We start from the raw sequence: 17,357 nt of genomic DNA, 5'->3' as shown, positions 1-17,357 counted from the left end.
GAGGATCTAAAAGTGCTACGCGGTTATATTTTGTTCAAATTTATGAATACATATTTTAAATACTTGTTTATCTATATTTGCTGCTGTGTGGGCTCTACTACGGTTTGACATTGAGTTTCTAATTGATTAATCGTGTGTGAATTTCTAGGGATTAACATAGACACCAAAAACATGATTACTTATAGTTGGCTTTCTTCGCTTCACCATTCTTGTTAATCGATTAAATTCTTATTGAAATTTGTATTGCTTCTCTATAAGCTGCAATAAAGTATATCAAAGGCCTGTTCGGGCGGCATTCTGGGGGCCTGAGTTCCCTCCCCTTTCAGTGCAATCTTTTGTCCGTTCTTTTCCTCCATAAAAATACCTGATAATGCTTGATTTCCATAACGTTCTCGTTTTGTATCCGTGTTAGTCGTGGCTATACTTTAAGCTGCTTAAAATAAATGTAACATGTGACATCCAATATGTTCGTTCGCCATCAATAAAACATCCGTTTAAAATGCCATTTTGCGCATATCTGATAGATACTCTGCCTGTGCTGCTTTAAAAAAATGTAAAACTGACCATTAATTATAGTTCACAATATTTTCTGTTTTACACTTTTATCACACCAATTTATATGCTGGCGGGTAGTTACTCGTTAAGTAATTGTTATCTTTATCAATGGTACATCTATTCGTAACACAAAGCTGATCTAGAAGAGGGCAAAATAGATTGAGTGCGTTGTCAACGCTCACTTTCAACATTTTATCACCCTTGCGCTTCAGCGAAGCCTGTCTTACATGTCTACCAACTATGAAATGCAAAGTAACCGCCACCGCGTACTCTTAGTACACGTTCTACGCATAATATGCCTGGGGCCGGGTTACGCCTCGATCCTATTTATGTACAAAACACCGATATTCCAGATAGCAAGTGCCCTCGTTACTTAGCTACTATCACACACACTGACTGAACTTGCTGCTGCCGCATCGTTGCTGTGTCAGAGAGGTTTTACAACTAGTATCATAGCTATTTTGTGAGTATTGCTTCATTTTATACAGGGTTTTTTGGTTACTCTAGGCTTTATGTTTCTTAAAATATATTTATTGAGTTGTTTCCACCTTGATATTTTGCCGTCGTGGGTAGAAATTAGGAGTAGGTCTTAGTTTCAGATCTGAAATAGTTACTGTGTATTGATTGTGGTAGCAAACGAAATGAAATAAAAAAACATAAGTTCTTGCTAATTATTTATTGATGTAGTACCCAATTGAAAATGTATATATATTGAAGAATCCTCCGGGCCGGTCCGAAGTCATTCGTTACACAATAAAAAGTTCGGCATGTCTCCGCTTTCCAGCGGCATCGTAATTGCTTTCAAATTAAGACTAGAAACTGGATCTTAATGTCTAAACTCTACTTTGATACTGCACTTCTATATGGCGCGATAGAGTTGCTTATGAATATCTCAAATATGTGTTTGCATGGAGAGTTCTCTGACGGCCGCCTGCACAATGTTTACTTACAGGCATCGAGGAAAGCGGACAAGCAGACCCATTAAAATATGTACATTGTTATTTGGACATGCCCGCACTTTGATGTAATCGTTTTGTTTGATCAACTTAGAATTGTTGGGTGGGCACCAACAGAACCAAGTTAATGGGTTTCCAAAAAAGAACGACAAAATACGAGAGATCGTGTAAAAGTTTGGCATTTTGCCCTAAAAGTTTATGCTATTTTACAAATATACAATATATGCATATGTAGATGTATATCGCTTATGATTTGATTTGACTTGTTGATTGCCTACGAGCTAATAATACCTTAGGTTTGCACTAAGATTTCCATATCGTATGTACGTAAGTATATGTGTATAAGTATATCTATATATAAGTAATGTATACAATTGTATAATATTGCAATTTCCAAATGTTCAGTTTCTTAATGATGTTTTTTTTCTTGTATGGTTGGGCATAGGGCGTTGTTTAATGGGTCGAAGTTCGTGGACTGGTGGCGCAAGGGAGCCATCCGTACATAGATTACAATAAAAAAAAATTGCTTGTCTTCACTTGGTTAATTATAAATATTACAATTTCTGTTGTCATTTCAAGGGGGTTTTTCGTCGTCCACAGCGACGTCTCATTTACAAATTTGATCCCTATGCTAGTATTACTCGCTACAAATATATATGTAATTATATGTTACGATAGAGATTTTTCTTTACTTTTTGTTTAGGTGTTTGTTAACCCAGATTCAAATGTTGTTTGAATTCACAATACATAATTCGTTTCGCGTTTTTGTCTATCGAAACATATCGCAAAATAAGATACTTTTGTGTTTTTTGTGCAACAGCGCCATTTGACTTGCATTAAATTGTGTTTAAACGATTCAGTATTACTCCAAGCTCTGTTCAACCATGGTCAAAAGGCAGACAGGGAAATGGATTTTCTTTAAATTGTCAACCACTTCTTACATTATAAACAAATTAAAATATAAATTCATTTCATTTAGTGGTTAAATGCTCTAAAAACCATATCCAAAACGTTTTACAGAATTTAAATAAACCTGGTATATAGTTTTATTCAATTATTATCTGGTGAAAAAGTTTTCTAGTCCTAGTCTTGTGCTCGAAAAATGATAGTTTACTGTGGTTTAATTCTTTCAATAGTTAAATACAGGATTATATTTATAAATTAGTTAAAAATGATTTTTGCAGGACTTTACTTCTGTAATACGCATAATCAAAAGTAATATCTTTTACAAAATAGAACACAAAGTATATTGTTTTCCGTTTGAAAATTAAGATTTTTTCCTTCAGAATATTTGAAAACAGTATTCAAATATAAAGGTGCTATACAAGTTGTTGTTTCAAATGTTTTAAAAAAAGATACTTTCTTTTTTGAGATTAGGTGAGAAAATTATTCCATTAAAGAAATGTTAAAGTTCTTTCGAGTACAAGACAGTAAGATGGCCTTGATTCAGGCATGGACTTCCCCTTATTCCTGCCCCTTGCCCATAGGCATCCTTAAAACAGGCCCTTGGCGCCGGCAAACTTACGTCGCCGGAATCACATGAGTCATCATTTGAGCGTATTGTAAATGTTATCCTCTCCGGCAAGTTCCACGGTGGTAATGTGGGCAGCGTGTCTCTCGCCCAGCGGTTCCTCCCCCAGGTACACGGTGTGGTAGCTGATGGCGCTGCTCTTGACCGCCGTCGTAGCTCCGTTCACCTCGATGCGACTGACGGACTGTGGTCCATTGACCGAATACTTGAGCGACGCGTAATCCCCATCATCGTCCGGCATATGGGTTAGCTGAGTGGTGCCCGAAAAAGTGTCCACGGTGTGCGAGGGACAGATCTCCGCGTAGATATTCTCCTTCGTGTAGTCCACGGCCGCAACTGGTCTGGTGGCAGCCTCCGATCGCAGACCGCCCTCGCCGGAAATTACCAGGGAATCTCGCACACTCGAGTACGGAAGATCATCTTCCACCAACGAGGCGGGAGATATCGCCAGATGGTTGAGTCCCCCTCCCAACAGGCAAACTCCACCAGCTGCCCTTCTGCCTGTGACCGGTTCCTTGGCCATCGATTGTTGCTGCGCCTTTAGCAGCATCAGATGATGCTTCTCCTTCTCCGCCTCGTGAAGTTGCAACTTTTGCGGCAACGAAAAGTGACGCAACTGATGCAAGCTCGACGAAGACTTGCTGTACTGCCTGGTCTTCACATGGAACTCGTTGTACAGCTTCTCTGTGATGAAGGACTGTGGGGGTGGTGTCTGGTTCTCCACATCCTCCAGCTCGGTACCCGCCTCGCTGATGGCATCGTGATTGTGGCTGGCCAGCAGATCAGGACGCGGCTTGCACTGGCCATTCAGCAGCTCAATGTCCTGCAGGGACATCGACTTCTGCAACATCGTATCCAGCGACTTGGGCTCCATGGTGGTCAGCATCGTGGTCTCGGTGTCAGAGGGTGCAGTGCTGTTCAGGGAAATGCCATCCTGCTCGGGCTGCTCGGGGTCCGAGCCGAAACGCTCCTGCAAAAGCTTGGACATATCCGTGTAGCGCTCCATGCTCATTCGCTTGGCCTGCTCATCGAGATCCAATTCAGATTGCTGCTTTTCCAATTGTTGCTGCTGCTGTTGAGGATGGTGTTTGCCGAACCACTTCTTCTTGGTGGACTGGAACACCCGCATGCGCTCAGAGATGCGATTTAAACTGGATTCCGACTGAGCCGCAGCAGTGGCCGCCGCCTCCTTGGCCTCCAGGTTCTCTAGATCGGATTTACTGAGGAAGATAATCGAATCCTCTTTCTCGTGCGCTGCTGCCATGGTGCTCTTCTCGCGTCTCAGGATCTTTGGAAAATGCAATGGCTTCAGGATGCGCAGACCCTCGCGATTCTTGCTTCCCGAACGTTCTGATCGCTGAATCAACTCAATCTCCACCAACCTCAGGAAGGGATCGCAGTTAAATTGACAGAACTTTAGCATGTTTTGCACATTTGTGTTGGCAAGCATCCGCTGCTCGGAGTCAAAGCCCAGATAGCTCTTTACCAGCTGCATATCCCGACTGGGATAGAACTTTCTCAGCTGCAGGGGCGTCTGGGTGTCCACGTCCTCAATGGAACAGCCCACGACCACATCCTCCTTGGTCACCTGACTGATGCACAGCTGCTCTGGGATGTCGGTACCACCAGGACCTGAGATGTAGCGCAATGTGAGTGGTAGCTGCTTGGCCGCCGTCACCAAAGCACCCAACCGATGCACACACTCCGGATTCAGTTTACGCTGGGCATCGCCTAGTTTCTGAAGTAGCTGAGGAATTCCCGGCTCGATCTCGTAGAACTTGCCCTTGGTGGACAGCGGGACGTACATCACCTGCCGGTTCTCATTAAGCAATTGGGCGTACCGGTTCTTCTCCTTCTCGCGGCCCATGTAGCCACTGCCATGGGACTTGGATGCATTTCCGTTGCCATGCTGCGACATATTCGCCTGCTCCTGCTTGCCATCCTCGAAGACGGCCAAAAGACGGAACACCTGTCCTCCCCTCGCCGTCGTTTTCACGTATTGTGGACGTCCCTTAATTATGGGCAGACAGCCCTCGTGCGTTGGACTACTTGTACTGTTGGGCGAGGATTCGGTAAACGCAGGCATATTGTCCACCGAGGCAAACTTGTACACCCGTTCCCGAACCAGCTGTATCAGGGATCCGTACTGCGTGGCCGTGGGGAGACCCTTCTCGCTCACCAGCGAAAAGTAACCTGCGGTAAAAGATAATGTGACGTAAGTTAATGTAGTCGAAAGGCAAAGGACCTTTAATTAAATTCAAACCCTTATAGTCCATAATAGTGAACAAGTTCGTTGAAATATTATATTTATATACCTAACTGCTAGTAATTAAAGATTATTTAAAATTGAAATACTATTGACTGCAAATGAATTGTGTTTTGCATTTTAAAATCACTAAAAGTGAATAATTTAAAATTCATTTGATTTTGAAATCTCTTTGAACACAACAGACATTTGGGCTTCTAGCCACTGAACAAATCTGTTTACTGTCTAAAATATTAAAGCAATTTTTCCGACAGCTGACAGCTTTGCACCGAGTATAGTATAGTACACGATTTGCAATCCAAAACTGAGTACAATAAAAATAAAACAAAAAACGTGACGTGCGGCTGGCCATAGTATGGCATCGGAAAATGTGTGTATGGCCAATAACATTTCAAGTATTAAATAAATGTAAAATTTAAATGAAAATAATGATGTTCAACGCGGTCCGATGTAAGGGGGCAAAGTGCAGAGCGAAAAAGAATTGAATGCAATTAAAAGTTACATGTATCAAAGAGTCTATTAATCATTCCATTTAGTTTTATTCGCGCCACTGAGTTCAAATTATAGAAGTACAACAAAAAATCGATGGTACAGCGACTAATGCAATCAATGTGGAGAGCAATTGAATCAACACAAGTAAAATCCAATATGGACGTGCAAATTGAATCACTCCAATTTGCCATCAATTTTTTTTCCGGACATTGCAAGCCTAATGAATAAAATGATAATAACCAGCGTCAGTGAGTCTATAAATTGGCAGATTGCATAATATTTGCACACATTGGTTAACATTGCGCCTCGGCAAGCGGCTGTGAAAAGTCACATGGCGTAGCGAGCTGAAACAATGGCTGACCGCAGTTTGGGGGGATCAGGAAGTGGGTGGCGGAGGTGCCGGAGGTGCTGGTGGTGCTGGTGGTGCTGGTAGGCCACCGAAGAAGTCACCACTGGCTGACTGACTGGGCCAAAAAGCACCCGCACTGGAACCCCGCATAGAGCCCCACATTGCATAACGCCTGATGAGCAATAGTTGCGATTACTTTTCATTGTTGAACTGTGACTGTGTCACGCAAATCGCAAAAACACACAAAAAAAAGTAATGTATAGGGAGTGCGGGATACATGTGTATAAGGGTTGTGTACTTGGTAACCCCGCACTGGAAGATCACCGTTCGCCCGGCTGACTCACTAAGTGAGTTAGTGGCGACGACTGGACCGTGTAATCAGGCACAAGTAAGTATCTAAATGCATTCGTCATGAGAACACTGAGGTTGTGCCTTCAAAGAGCACCGCGTCTGGATTATGTAAATAGGCATAGGACTATAATCTGCCATGTTCGTGCCGAATCGGTCACAGGCTAGTTTTTTAAATCATTCGGTTATGCCCTTAGCTACCGCCAATCAGCGCATCAATCGGCGGGTCATTGAAGTTAATTTACTGTGAGCGATAAATTAACCTCCCTCAATGGAAATGGAAAATGACGACTGGCCTGGGGCCGCCCCCGTCAGAGCCAACTTGTAATTAGAATTAGCCGGCTTCAGTAAGGCCAGTTGTAGCTTTACACAGGGGGGGAAATTCTTCTACCATTTTAGCTAGACCAACAAATGGATCTTTAACTTTTAGAATCTAATTACTTCTATCAATAAATATGACAGGCAATTAACTAGCATTCCTATTGAAACTATGAGGCCAGATAAAATCAGGTTTATTGAAGCTGCCAATTCAACTAATTCTTTTTGTAATTCATTTATTTAGTTGAATGGTTTGGGTTAATCAATAAAAATCCGATTTAATTTAAAATTGCTTTCACGTACTGGGTGTCATTTAATTTGCTAATTGATTTTAGCTTGTTATTTGCTTTGGAAAATGCGTTTGTCATTTAATAATTCTCTAATTTAAATTATCATAAAGCTTAATCGCTACTCTAAAATACATTTTTGTAAATCCCTAACTCTTTGGTTGAGCCATACGATTAAGCCATCAATTCCGAAACTCACCCGGAAACTCCTGTGGAATGAGCACAGTCTTTTTGCGCTGCGATGCCTGAGACTTGGCATTGTGTCCGTGGTAGATGTTGCGCTGTCGCACCAGCCTGTAGAGCAGAAAAAGCTCGTCGTGGCCGGGTGGGGTGCCACCGTGGCTGCTGTGGCGACTGTTGTTGATTTGGTGACCAGAACCAGAACCAGAACCAGGAGCAGAGCCAGGACCAGAGCCAGTTCCGTTTCCGGTGCCGCTTCCTCCGCTGGACGATGAATGGGTGCCGGTGCCGGTGTCAATGTTGCCACTAGAAATGTTTGCACCACCACCAGCCGGATTCGCTCCCGTCGAGGAGCTGCTCGATGCCGCCGTGGAGGAGCCGTGCGAAGAGCTGGACTGCAGCGTTTCGTTGGAGCTCTTGCCCGCATGCAAGATGCGGACCACGCGGGGCAGGGAATTCCGCTCGAGAAACACATCGGCGGGCAGTGCTTCCTGCTGCGACTGAAAGACAATTGGATCATGAGTTACAAAGCTCTTCTTTAAAAGTAATTAAGTTACTATGGTGGATTGAGATAAATTTAAATCTTTAAATGATTACAAATTTATTTAAATTAAATCTTATAGAAAATCAAAGAGAGCTTCCTGGACCTATCAACTTCATATTTAAATATATTTGAGAAAATAATTAAGTTGCAATCGTAAATCCTTATCACTCTTAATATTTTAATGACTATTACTTTATTTAAATTAAAATTTTTGGGAAAATCAGACAATTAAAAAACCAAATGAATGAAATTATAACTGTTTCCAAGCCATAAGTTAAATTGCCATGAAATTAATAGCCTCAATACCGTCTCTTGAGGTTTTGTGGCAACGACAGATTTTTTGCGAGATTAGAAAACCAATTGACGTCATAAATTGTACACTAGACGATCATTTTCAATGTTTCACAAGTTTTAAATGAGAATTATAATATTTACAATGTTAATAGATTAAATATTACAAGTTTTGTAAAATTAAATATGTTATATGCCAAAAACAAGACACAAACTTAGGATTTAAAAAATTTAAAATTCTTATTTAAAAAATAAGAAAATAAAAGTATATTTCATGTTATTATTCATAAAGTTTAATTAAGTTTAGGTTATTTAAAACAACATAAACAAATACCTAAAAAAAAAAGAATTTAATAATTAAAAACATTTTTTTCTGACTAAAATTTATCAAGAATAAAGTTTTCTAGGAATTTTCTGGGGAATTTAAAACTTTTTCTGATAATATAACAAGTAATTGTTTTCTCTGTGCCTCTGGTGTAAGTTTAATCTTACCTCGCTGCTGCCCTTGGAGGCCTTGCTGTCCCCGGTGGAGTAATCGCCGCTGCCATTGATCCCGCCACAGAATCCGGAATAGCCGCCCCCCGCTCCGCCGGCCAAACCCGAGCCCGCTCCCGCTCCCAAGCCGTAGGTGCTGTTGTTGGCGCTGCCGCGCAGGCGTCGTGCCAGCCGCTGGTTCAGCTCGATCTCGTTGCGACGGGCCAGGCGGGCGTTCTCGAAATCCGCCACCGAGAACATATTGGAGCTGGTGTCGTGGGAGTTGAAGCGCCGCAGCTTGGGCTTGCGCGCCCCGGCCGCCAAATGGTGGCCGTGATGGGCGCCAACGGCTGCTCCACCTGCAAGAGACCGAGAAAAGGTACGAACAATTACATTGGGAACCGCAGCGAGGAGGAGTAGAAGTAGTGGCACATTGTGCATCGGTGAGGTAATCGCATAAATATAAATGCACATGTGAGTGTCTAATTGCCACCCGTTGTCTGCAGTGGGAAAAACCCACACAGCGTCGTATCAACTTCCACATCTACAGGGGCCCAGCACGCCGTACACTCTGTGCAGTGTATTATATTCCCCAAGCGAATTTCAGTTGGCGTGACGCAACGAAAAGGCAAGTGGTTCAAAACTGTTGCTAAGCGCAGCTAATTTTCAGTCAACGGTCAACGAGACGATGACACACAGTGGGCCATATATCGCCACAAAGCGGAACCGCGAAATTAACAAGAATTTTCGCAATCGAAGACCGAGTGTCGAGAGATCTTGCGCTGAATTTTAAGTGGGGAAATCGAACTTTTTGTGTCCAAGACAGCCGTCTATAGACCAAAATAACCGAGTAGCACCTGTACACCACATTCTTTCGACTTTCGACTTTGTAACACAACGTTTCAGGGCTAAATTTAGGTTAAAAATCTTCAACAATGTTTTGTAACCCTTTGGAGAGGAAAACCTAAAAATATTTATAGGTAACCTTCCATTTATCTATTCAAATAACATGCAAATACCAAGCACGCCCGTTTATTTGCCCTAGTAGTTTAGGTTTAAAGATAGCCAAGTCGAATCCATAATTCAAAGTTTACTAATCAGTATATATTTGCTTGTTATAACAACGTCTAGGCAAACAAATTTGTCACTAACAAGCTTTATTTGCAATACAAATATATTGACTATCAGCTAATTGATACTCAATTTTTGCTATTGACGTATTCCCATGGTTCATTAAATTTAACTGCAAAGCTTGTGTATGCTTTATGACAATGTGAAAGGTAAATTATTTTTGGTCTTTTTCGAAAAGATGTGAAGTCGGGGGGAGCAACGTTCTTACAATAGAATCGTTATCGAAAACATCGTTTCATTATCGATTAGGTCACGTCAATCCGTAATTCCGGTTTTGATAATTTTTTTGTATAACTTTTTGCGTTGGCTTTTGTGATTGCGCCGCCAAAGCCATATTGCACTTGTGAGTTAATATTGAGGAAGAACCCCCAAAACTTGGAAACTCTGAGGTCTACGCCTTGACAGCCTTAAGGTCAGATGCTATTTTGGGCTCGCGAGATCCGATAGGATCGGATATCGAGGCATTAATAAAAAGAGTCAACAACTGGAAGCGATTAGCGGCGAACAGCTCGGCGCAGACAGTACAGGAAAAGATAACACCCCCATGGGCAAAACATATTATTTTCGTTATCGGACCGACATCGAAAAAAGCAATTGTCTGTCGCCCCAAACAATGAGCATGAAATCACTTAGCCGTTTTTTCCCCTTCTACATTTGGGCAGCGGTTTGAGTGAACGAGTGAACCTCAAGCGGTGCAATTAAAAAGAGATATCGCGATTTTTGATTGCTCATTGTTCGATTGGGGCCCATGGTGCGACTTGGATACGCCGCTACTACTACCGCTGATTGGTGGTCGACGGCGCATTACTCACTTTAATTGCGCACATTTGGCTTAATTTTTCGCCCCACACACCTCGGCACACATTTAATAAATGCAGGCGAGGGCAGAAATCACAGCATAACACCGGGAAGGGGCTAAAACGTTTTGTGAAATGGCTCTTATCTTTTGTGAAATATCAATTGCAAGTCCGCGAGCGAGCGGGACGGCGAGTGGGAAAGTCGCGGAGTGGGAGCGAGAGGGCGGCACTGGGTGGTGTGGTGGGGGTGTGTCATCGTCACGTTTCGTGTGAAATTATGCGAAGCGAGGCGCGCGCCTAGAGAAAAAGAAACACCATAGGAGCAACACCATCACCAGATAGCCATAAGTCAGGGAAACCTTTCTTCTGGTAACGAGTCCTAAAATACCCTTCCATCACTGCCTAATAAACCTTTCCGATTATAATATAAAGTGGCGCCCCCTATCCCAAATCAAATTACAAATTGCTAGAAATATTGTAAGAATCAAGATTCGGAATATTATTTTTTTCTTCTTTCTTATAAATAAAGTACCATAGATTTCATAACCCCAATAACCCTATATGTATTGTGACGTCAGAGTTTGAGCAGACAAAGGAAAATGTTTTTATTATAAATCCCATTAGAATTATCATCTAATCTATTAATTATTCAGAGTGCTGATTGCTCTTCTATCCAAACTAGCTGATCATAAAAATAGCACATGTTTCGGTTTTCACTTTCGAATTTTTGTTGCTCGAATTCGATTTGCACGAAAATAAATATTTATACGTTTGGATTTGCTTTTCCCAAAGCCCGTACAGTAGAGTTTTGTTAAACGGAATGATTATCGAATTTGGAATTTTTGATTATAATATGCCTTTCTGAACTTCTAGAGAAATCTGGAAATACTGCATAATATAACAAAGAAATTTGTTTACGGTTCGTGTTGTGTAGGTTACACTGTATATGCAAACTTGGCTCATTTATTACATGTCATAAAAATCTATAACAGCGAAACTTTTATGGAACACGACGCAGGAAATGCACTCGTTGAGAAATATTAAGATCTTTATTACTTGCCTTCTTTTTTAGAGAAAGACATTAAACGAAAAAATGAGGTTGCATTATTAGGATTAATGCGTTTTTAAAAACACTTTGAATTATTTACTTTTCTACAGCAGCCAACGTATGGTCTAAATTAGCATACTATATGGCAAAAATAGTGAGTGCTTACTTAGCAGCTTTAAAAAGAATAATAATATTTTTTGTTGGGTTGAAAATTAGCATGTTATATGGGGGAACAGTAACTACTGTATAAGTTGTCGTTTTTGCTAAAATACTTAAAGTTTTAAGAAAAGGATATTTTTTTAATGACCAAATTATATGTGGTATAGTAACTTCTGTTTTACTCGACTTGGTTTTAATTCTCCCCTTTTTGGGATCGTAATCTTTCTATAATGATGGTCTAAATTAGCATACCCCATAAGCAGGGCATCCCGAGAGGCAAAGGCGACGTCATTGAGCAAACAATACCCGCTCCGTGCTCTCCCGCTCTCCTCTCGCTTGTTTGGAGCGCGTGCCTTGTCTCCTGCTCCCGCTGCCGCCACCTCCCCCTTTTCCCACACACCGTGCGCTCTGAGCTTACCGTTACATGCAGCTGCTGCTGCAGCTGCGACGCTGTTGCTGGGTGCGCCTGCTGCTGCTGCTGCTGTGGCGGCCCCGCTGCCGCCCACTGTGCCTGCGCCTGCTCCTCCCACTGTCGTGGAGCCAGGATTATTTGTGCTCGCTGTTGTTGTTGCCGCCGCCGTTGTGGGTGTGGATGCAGTTGTTGCTGCTGCTGTTGTTGTTGTGCCTGCCGCCACCGCCGCTGCGGCCGCCATGTGCGGAGAGCTCTTCACCAGCCAATTAGCCAGGTGCCGCTGCCGCTCGAGCTCGATATTGCTGCGCTGCATTCCGATGCCGGACAGCTTGAAGGTCTCGTTCATAATCGCAATCAATCAAACCGAAAAAAAGAGTGCGCCACTGCAACGAGCGCGACGCGTCGCCGCCGTCGAAACGAATAATCCCAACGCTATGCGTCTCGCGATGTCGGTTTTCAGCGGCCAAATGAGCAGCGAGCAGGCGAGCAGCCGCCTTGTTGTCCAACTGCAGTAGCGCTCTCCGCGATCGTTGCTGCTGCTGTAACGAGAGAGCGATGGCGAGCGAGGGCCATGGCGAGAGAGAGAAAAGCGTGAGAGCGTGCGAGAGAGAGACGGGAGAGCGCAAAAGCGCGCACAGTGGGCAGCGTTTACATAAGCGAGCGGCGGCACAGTGGCCCAAATCTGACAGCTGGACACTCTCACAATTACCGAGCTGCCTGCCTTCTTTATAAACAATATTTACCTAGCTGCTCGATTTGGTTTGGCAAATATTGCTAAGTTCTTATCCAATACCTACTTATTTATTGATTTTCGTTCGAGTCGTATACTACAGGCTAGTGTGCCAGTTCAGGTTCAGGGCTTTGTTATAGTACAAATATATGAATCATTATTATTTCACAAGAATTTATACAAAAAAACAGAAAAACAAATATAACAAATACGACTGATGAAATATGCACTTAAAAGTGACTAAGCCAAAAGTTATTTTGTTGATAGCCCAACTCTGAACTTTTTCTAACTCACTGTATTAAACTTTAAAATGTTAAAACTTTTAGTAAATTAGAAAAAAATCTAAAAGCCAGCATGCAGTCTAAGCCGTTTTTATTAAACAATTAAAAAATATTTGCAAGCTAATTGCCGGAAAAAAATGTGTCCTCTCATTAGCTCAAATGATCAATAGAAGACCCGACTGTGCAAACTTTTTTATAGAGTTCGTGTACCCCTACTCCCGAGTGTAACAACAACAATTGCGAAATGTGTAAAAAAGATGTTGAGCTTTACAAAAAAAAATCTCCATCGCAATTGAGATGGTTGCTGTGCGTTTGTTTGTGTGAGCTAGCTGTGCGTGTGTTGCGCATAAATTAAAATTGCGATGACGATGACGACGTTATCAGAAAAGTCAGCTCGCGCTCTACCTTTCTCTTTCTCTCTCCCTCGCTCTTTTGCCCGTTCGTTGCCTTGTTCAATGTCGCCGCACCTTTTCAGACGTCGACCGCCCGCCGCCCACTTCGCCACCCCCCGCCCATGCCCCAGCCCCACCCACTTCGCCTGCAACGGCGTAGAAAGCAGAGCCAGTTCGTCTGGCACTGGCAAGCAAAAACAACAATCGCGCGTCATCTTCAAACGTTATGCGACAACGTAATCGGCGAGGTTGTTAGAAGAGTGAGCGAGGGGGATGGGGGAGAAAGAGAGATGGGCATAGAGCGGGTGGCAGCTTTAGCACTCTCATAGCAGTCCACTGATAATTGACTGAGGGGGTTTAGAAAAGTATTTCCCTAAAATAAAAGCTTGATTTGATGATAAGTTCATTTCTTTTTTTGTAGGAGACCAATGTAAAAATTTTTTTTTTTTTAATTTTCTGAGATAAAAATATACCCTCTGATTACCTGAAAAATTTAAGAATTTTGTTTAATTTTTGAAAACGAAATCTTTAAAATCAAAATTTTTTTACTTGAAACCTTGTGATAAAAAAGTGTGACCCTACAAATTGTCGATACTTAGCTGAGCAATAATATAAAGAGTAATGCTCATAGTATCTTAATTATTTTTAATGGAGAATCAATAATAAACCCCCTAGGACCCGCCACTGTTCCCTCACACATGGCACTCATTGTTCATCACGTTTTCGGTTTTGGTTGGTATTTTGCTATATTTGCCGTTTTGTTTTCTCTTCGTTGCCTGCCTCTTTTTATGTGCTTTCCCAGGAAAGAGTATCATAACTTTGTTATAATGTTGGCAAACCATTCGACCGACCGATGAAAATGCCAGAAGGCAGCAAGCCAAAAAACCTAAAAAAAAGTGTTGCAAAAGTTTGGGCATGTGATTCTACGTACACAGAAAAAATTGTTTTAAATATATGCATATATATGTATGCTAGTATATTAAAGCATATAAGGTAATACTTTGAAATAAACAAATGCAAATACTTTAAGGCAAGGTGATTTCAAAGTGTTTGTTAAAAAATGTTCACTGAAGCAAAAGAAAAAAACAGTTTTTCGCGTTGAAATTTTTTACTGTGTACTTATATATGTATGTATTTAAGCTGGTATTTAGGGAAGCATGACGGGGCATAACAAACGATCTACAATGTATGATTTTTCGGGGTTGCTATGCCAAGCTTTTTCTATTGAAACTATCAAAATTAAGTTGAACGATCTGCAAAAATGCTGTACATATGTAAACACTCACAATACATATGTATATTTGTATGTACAGCACAGAAGTACTAATAGTCGGAAGCAGATGTGAAAATGCTATAAAATAAAATGTGTGCGGACTCTTTTGTATCCGGGGTGTTCATCATGTTCCCCCCTTTGAAACACTTGTGTTTTTCAAGTTTTGTCAGAATTTTCTAAGCACCAGCTGTTAGTCCTTAATGATTTATTGTATGCTACGACACTTTTTAAGAAGAGAGTATTCAGGCATCGACCATGACGCAAGCTTGATTTCCAAATCGAAATAATTGCATGTTCATATAATATACTTTAGATTTAACCTTGAATGCATCATATCGACAACCTCAAACAAATGAATAATTGCCGTATAGAACTGATGTACGCAGCAATTTGTTGAAATAAGGAAATATGGGGTAAAATGCACATACATAATTATGTAAGAATTCCAGTAAAGACCTCATAAGCCAATTTATCTACTATTTTAAGAAATTACTACAAAAAAATTCAGGTTTAAGCAAAAATAAGTAGAAATCTCTGTTACTAATGAATAGGTATGACTATACAATGTAAGAAATCAGAAAAGAAATTGAATTGTTATAGTAATATTGTATCTTTGAACTGAAATTCAAGAATTACCTTGAATATAACATCTGGTCGATATTTATCTAGGTTTTACCAAAATATAATTTGAATTTTTATATTGACTCAAAGTTCGCGTAAGAATTCCAGTAAGTCCTTATAACCCTATAACAACTAAATGTTATATTAATATTAAATAACATTTTCAATGAGAATTACAAGTCATAAACCAGGAAAAACTTGAATATTTGCAGTATTGTATCTTTGATTTTACAGGACCTTCAAATGACATCTCGAAGACTCGTATCCAAGTTTTACCAAAAAGAGCATATCATGTTCGGTTTGCTTTTTATCTATATTCCAAGTTGGTTCTTGTGGCCAGCGTTCGTTGGCTTTTGTCAGCTGGTTTGGGAGTTCAACTAATAAAAAATAATCGTAGGCGATTCGCGTCGTCCCAGCCGCCGCCTCAGGTGTTTCCCCAAGGGTGAGGCAGGCGGTCGCTCGGCCCATTGTCTGCCCACTTTTTGTATAATTCATTTCTATGCGTAGCTGTCGGCCTGTCAGCTGTCGCCGCTCTTTTGATGAATCACAGGCCTGCCCAGCAGCGGACCCAGCTAAAAATACACGCAAACTGAAAATGCAAAATTCATGGCCGTTCTCTGCTCCGTCGCATGGAATGCGGTGAAGGCGCTCCTCGTTGATAGCAAATGAGCAATCGCCGGTTAGGTTAGTTGGGTTCGGTTGGCCATATAGACTGACTATGGGGCGGTGGAGCGTCATGCCCATAAGCCGCCTCTGTTACGCAAATATTGGCAGTCCATGCCCCCGGCCCCATGGAATCCACCTCCTCCTCTCGTTTTTCAAAAGACAGCGGCGACACTGCCGGACAGTAGGGTCAAAAGCTCGGGTTAACGTGGGTCAAAAAGTTTTTCTGTACCACTCATTTGTTTGCCAGGGGTACAAAAACGAACAATCCGACAATAAAAATCAACATGATCATTTTAAATCTTTATAAAATTAGAACCATTGTGCTAATTGAATCAAATGAAGTGAATCATTTCTTATCCTAACAAAGTTAGTTATCAAGTATTTCTGTGTACATAAAAAGATAAATTGCTTATATGTTATATATACAATAAAAAAAATTTGGCAGAATTTTTTAAAATGTGAATTTTATGACACTTTTGTTTTAAATTAAAAAAAATTAAAAATTAAAAGTAAATTTTTAAAAGTAAAGTAAGTTTTAAATTCAGTTAAAAGAAAAAGAAAGATCATATACTTAATGGGATTAATCAAAAAATAATATTCTTAGTCCCACAAGAACTAGTATCTTAAGAACTAGAGGTCCTTTAAAGCAAATATTGTAAATATATATATATTGTAAATTCGCAGGAAATATATTATTTTAAAGCAAGCCAAAAATTAAGACTTATGGCATGCCACATATTTTGTAATAAAGTTCCCTGCCTTGAAACCGCGTATTTTATATTCAGGGCACGCAGCTAAAGAATGCCATTAGTAAATTAAAAAGAATTAAATGCCAGTTGAAAAGGATATTTCAGATACCCCCTGTTAATAGAAGTTCTACGAGGAAAACCTTTATAGCTGCTGCATGTCGCCCTGATAAGTGTTATGGCCAAAAGCCGGCGTTCCTAAGACGTGGCTTAAATGGACTTACTGTCCGTACTTTCGTCGGCCGTCAGTCTTGGCAGCAGCCGCAGAGGCGAAGGCGAAGTCCGGAGGGGCGGACTCCGACCACCTGACCAGACCCGATGTTGCCGCACTCATGTGCAACTAATCGACGTGTGCTGGTTTATTGGTTTCAGCTTTGGGTCTCTGGTGCGGTGGCAATTACGCCGCTTCTGCATTTCGAATTTCGCATTCTGCATTCTGCATTTTGCATTTCGCATTTTGCATTCGATGATGTGGTCAGGGCTCAGCGAGGGGCTTTCAAAGTACATGGC

At 41.3% G+C, this 17,357-nt stretch overlaps 1 protein-coding gene across 5 annotated transcripts in view; it reads right to left on the bottom strand.

The window, feature by feature from the left end:
* Window positions 1-1,216: 1,216 nt before the first annotated feature.
* LOC108032554 (uncharacterized) overlaps window positions 1,217-17,357 on the bottom strand; it is a 47,790-nt gene continuing 31,649 nt past the window's right edge. For 3 of the 5 annotated variants that reach the window (XM_017106433.3, XM_017106434.3, XM_017106435.3), the window contains exons 4-6: window positions 8,610-8,950; window positions 7,302-7,782; window positions 1,217-5,235 (exon numbers count right to left, since the gene is read on the bottom strand). In XM_017106433.3, the coding sequence (XP_016961922.1) occupies window positions 3,059-5,235; window positions 7,302-7,782; window positions 8,610-8,950 (2,999 nt within the window). In that variant the 3' untranslated portion in view covers window positions 1,217-3,058. Of the gene's footprint in view, window positions 5,236-7,301; window positions 7,783-8,609; window positions 8,951-12,144; window positions 12,678-17,357 lie in introns of all 5 variants that reach the window. The other 2 variants (XM_017106432.2, XM_044094478.2) reach the window with 2 other exon arrangements.

Source organism: Drosophila biarmipes, chromosome 2L (genome assembly GCF_025231255.1).
Source record: "Drosophila biarmipes strain raj3 chromosome 2L, RU_DBia_V1.1, whole genome shotgun sequence".
Classification (NCBI taxonomy): Eukaryota; Metazoa; Arthropoda; class Insecta; order Diptera; family Drosophilidae; genus Drosophila; species Drosophila biarmipes.
This window is presented reverse-complemented; position numbering and strand designations above follow the sequence as displayed.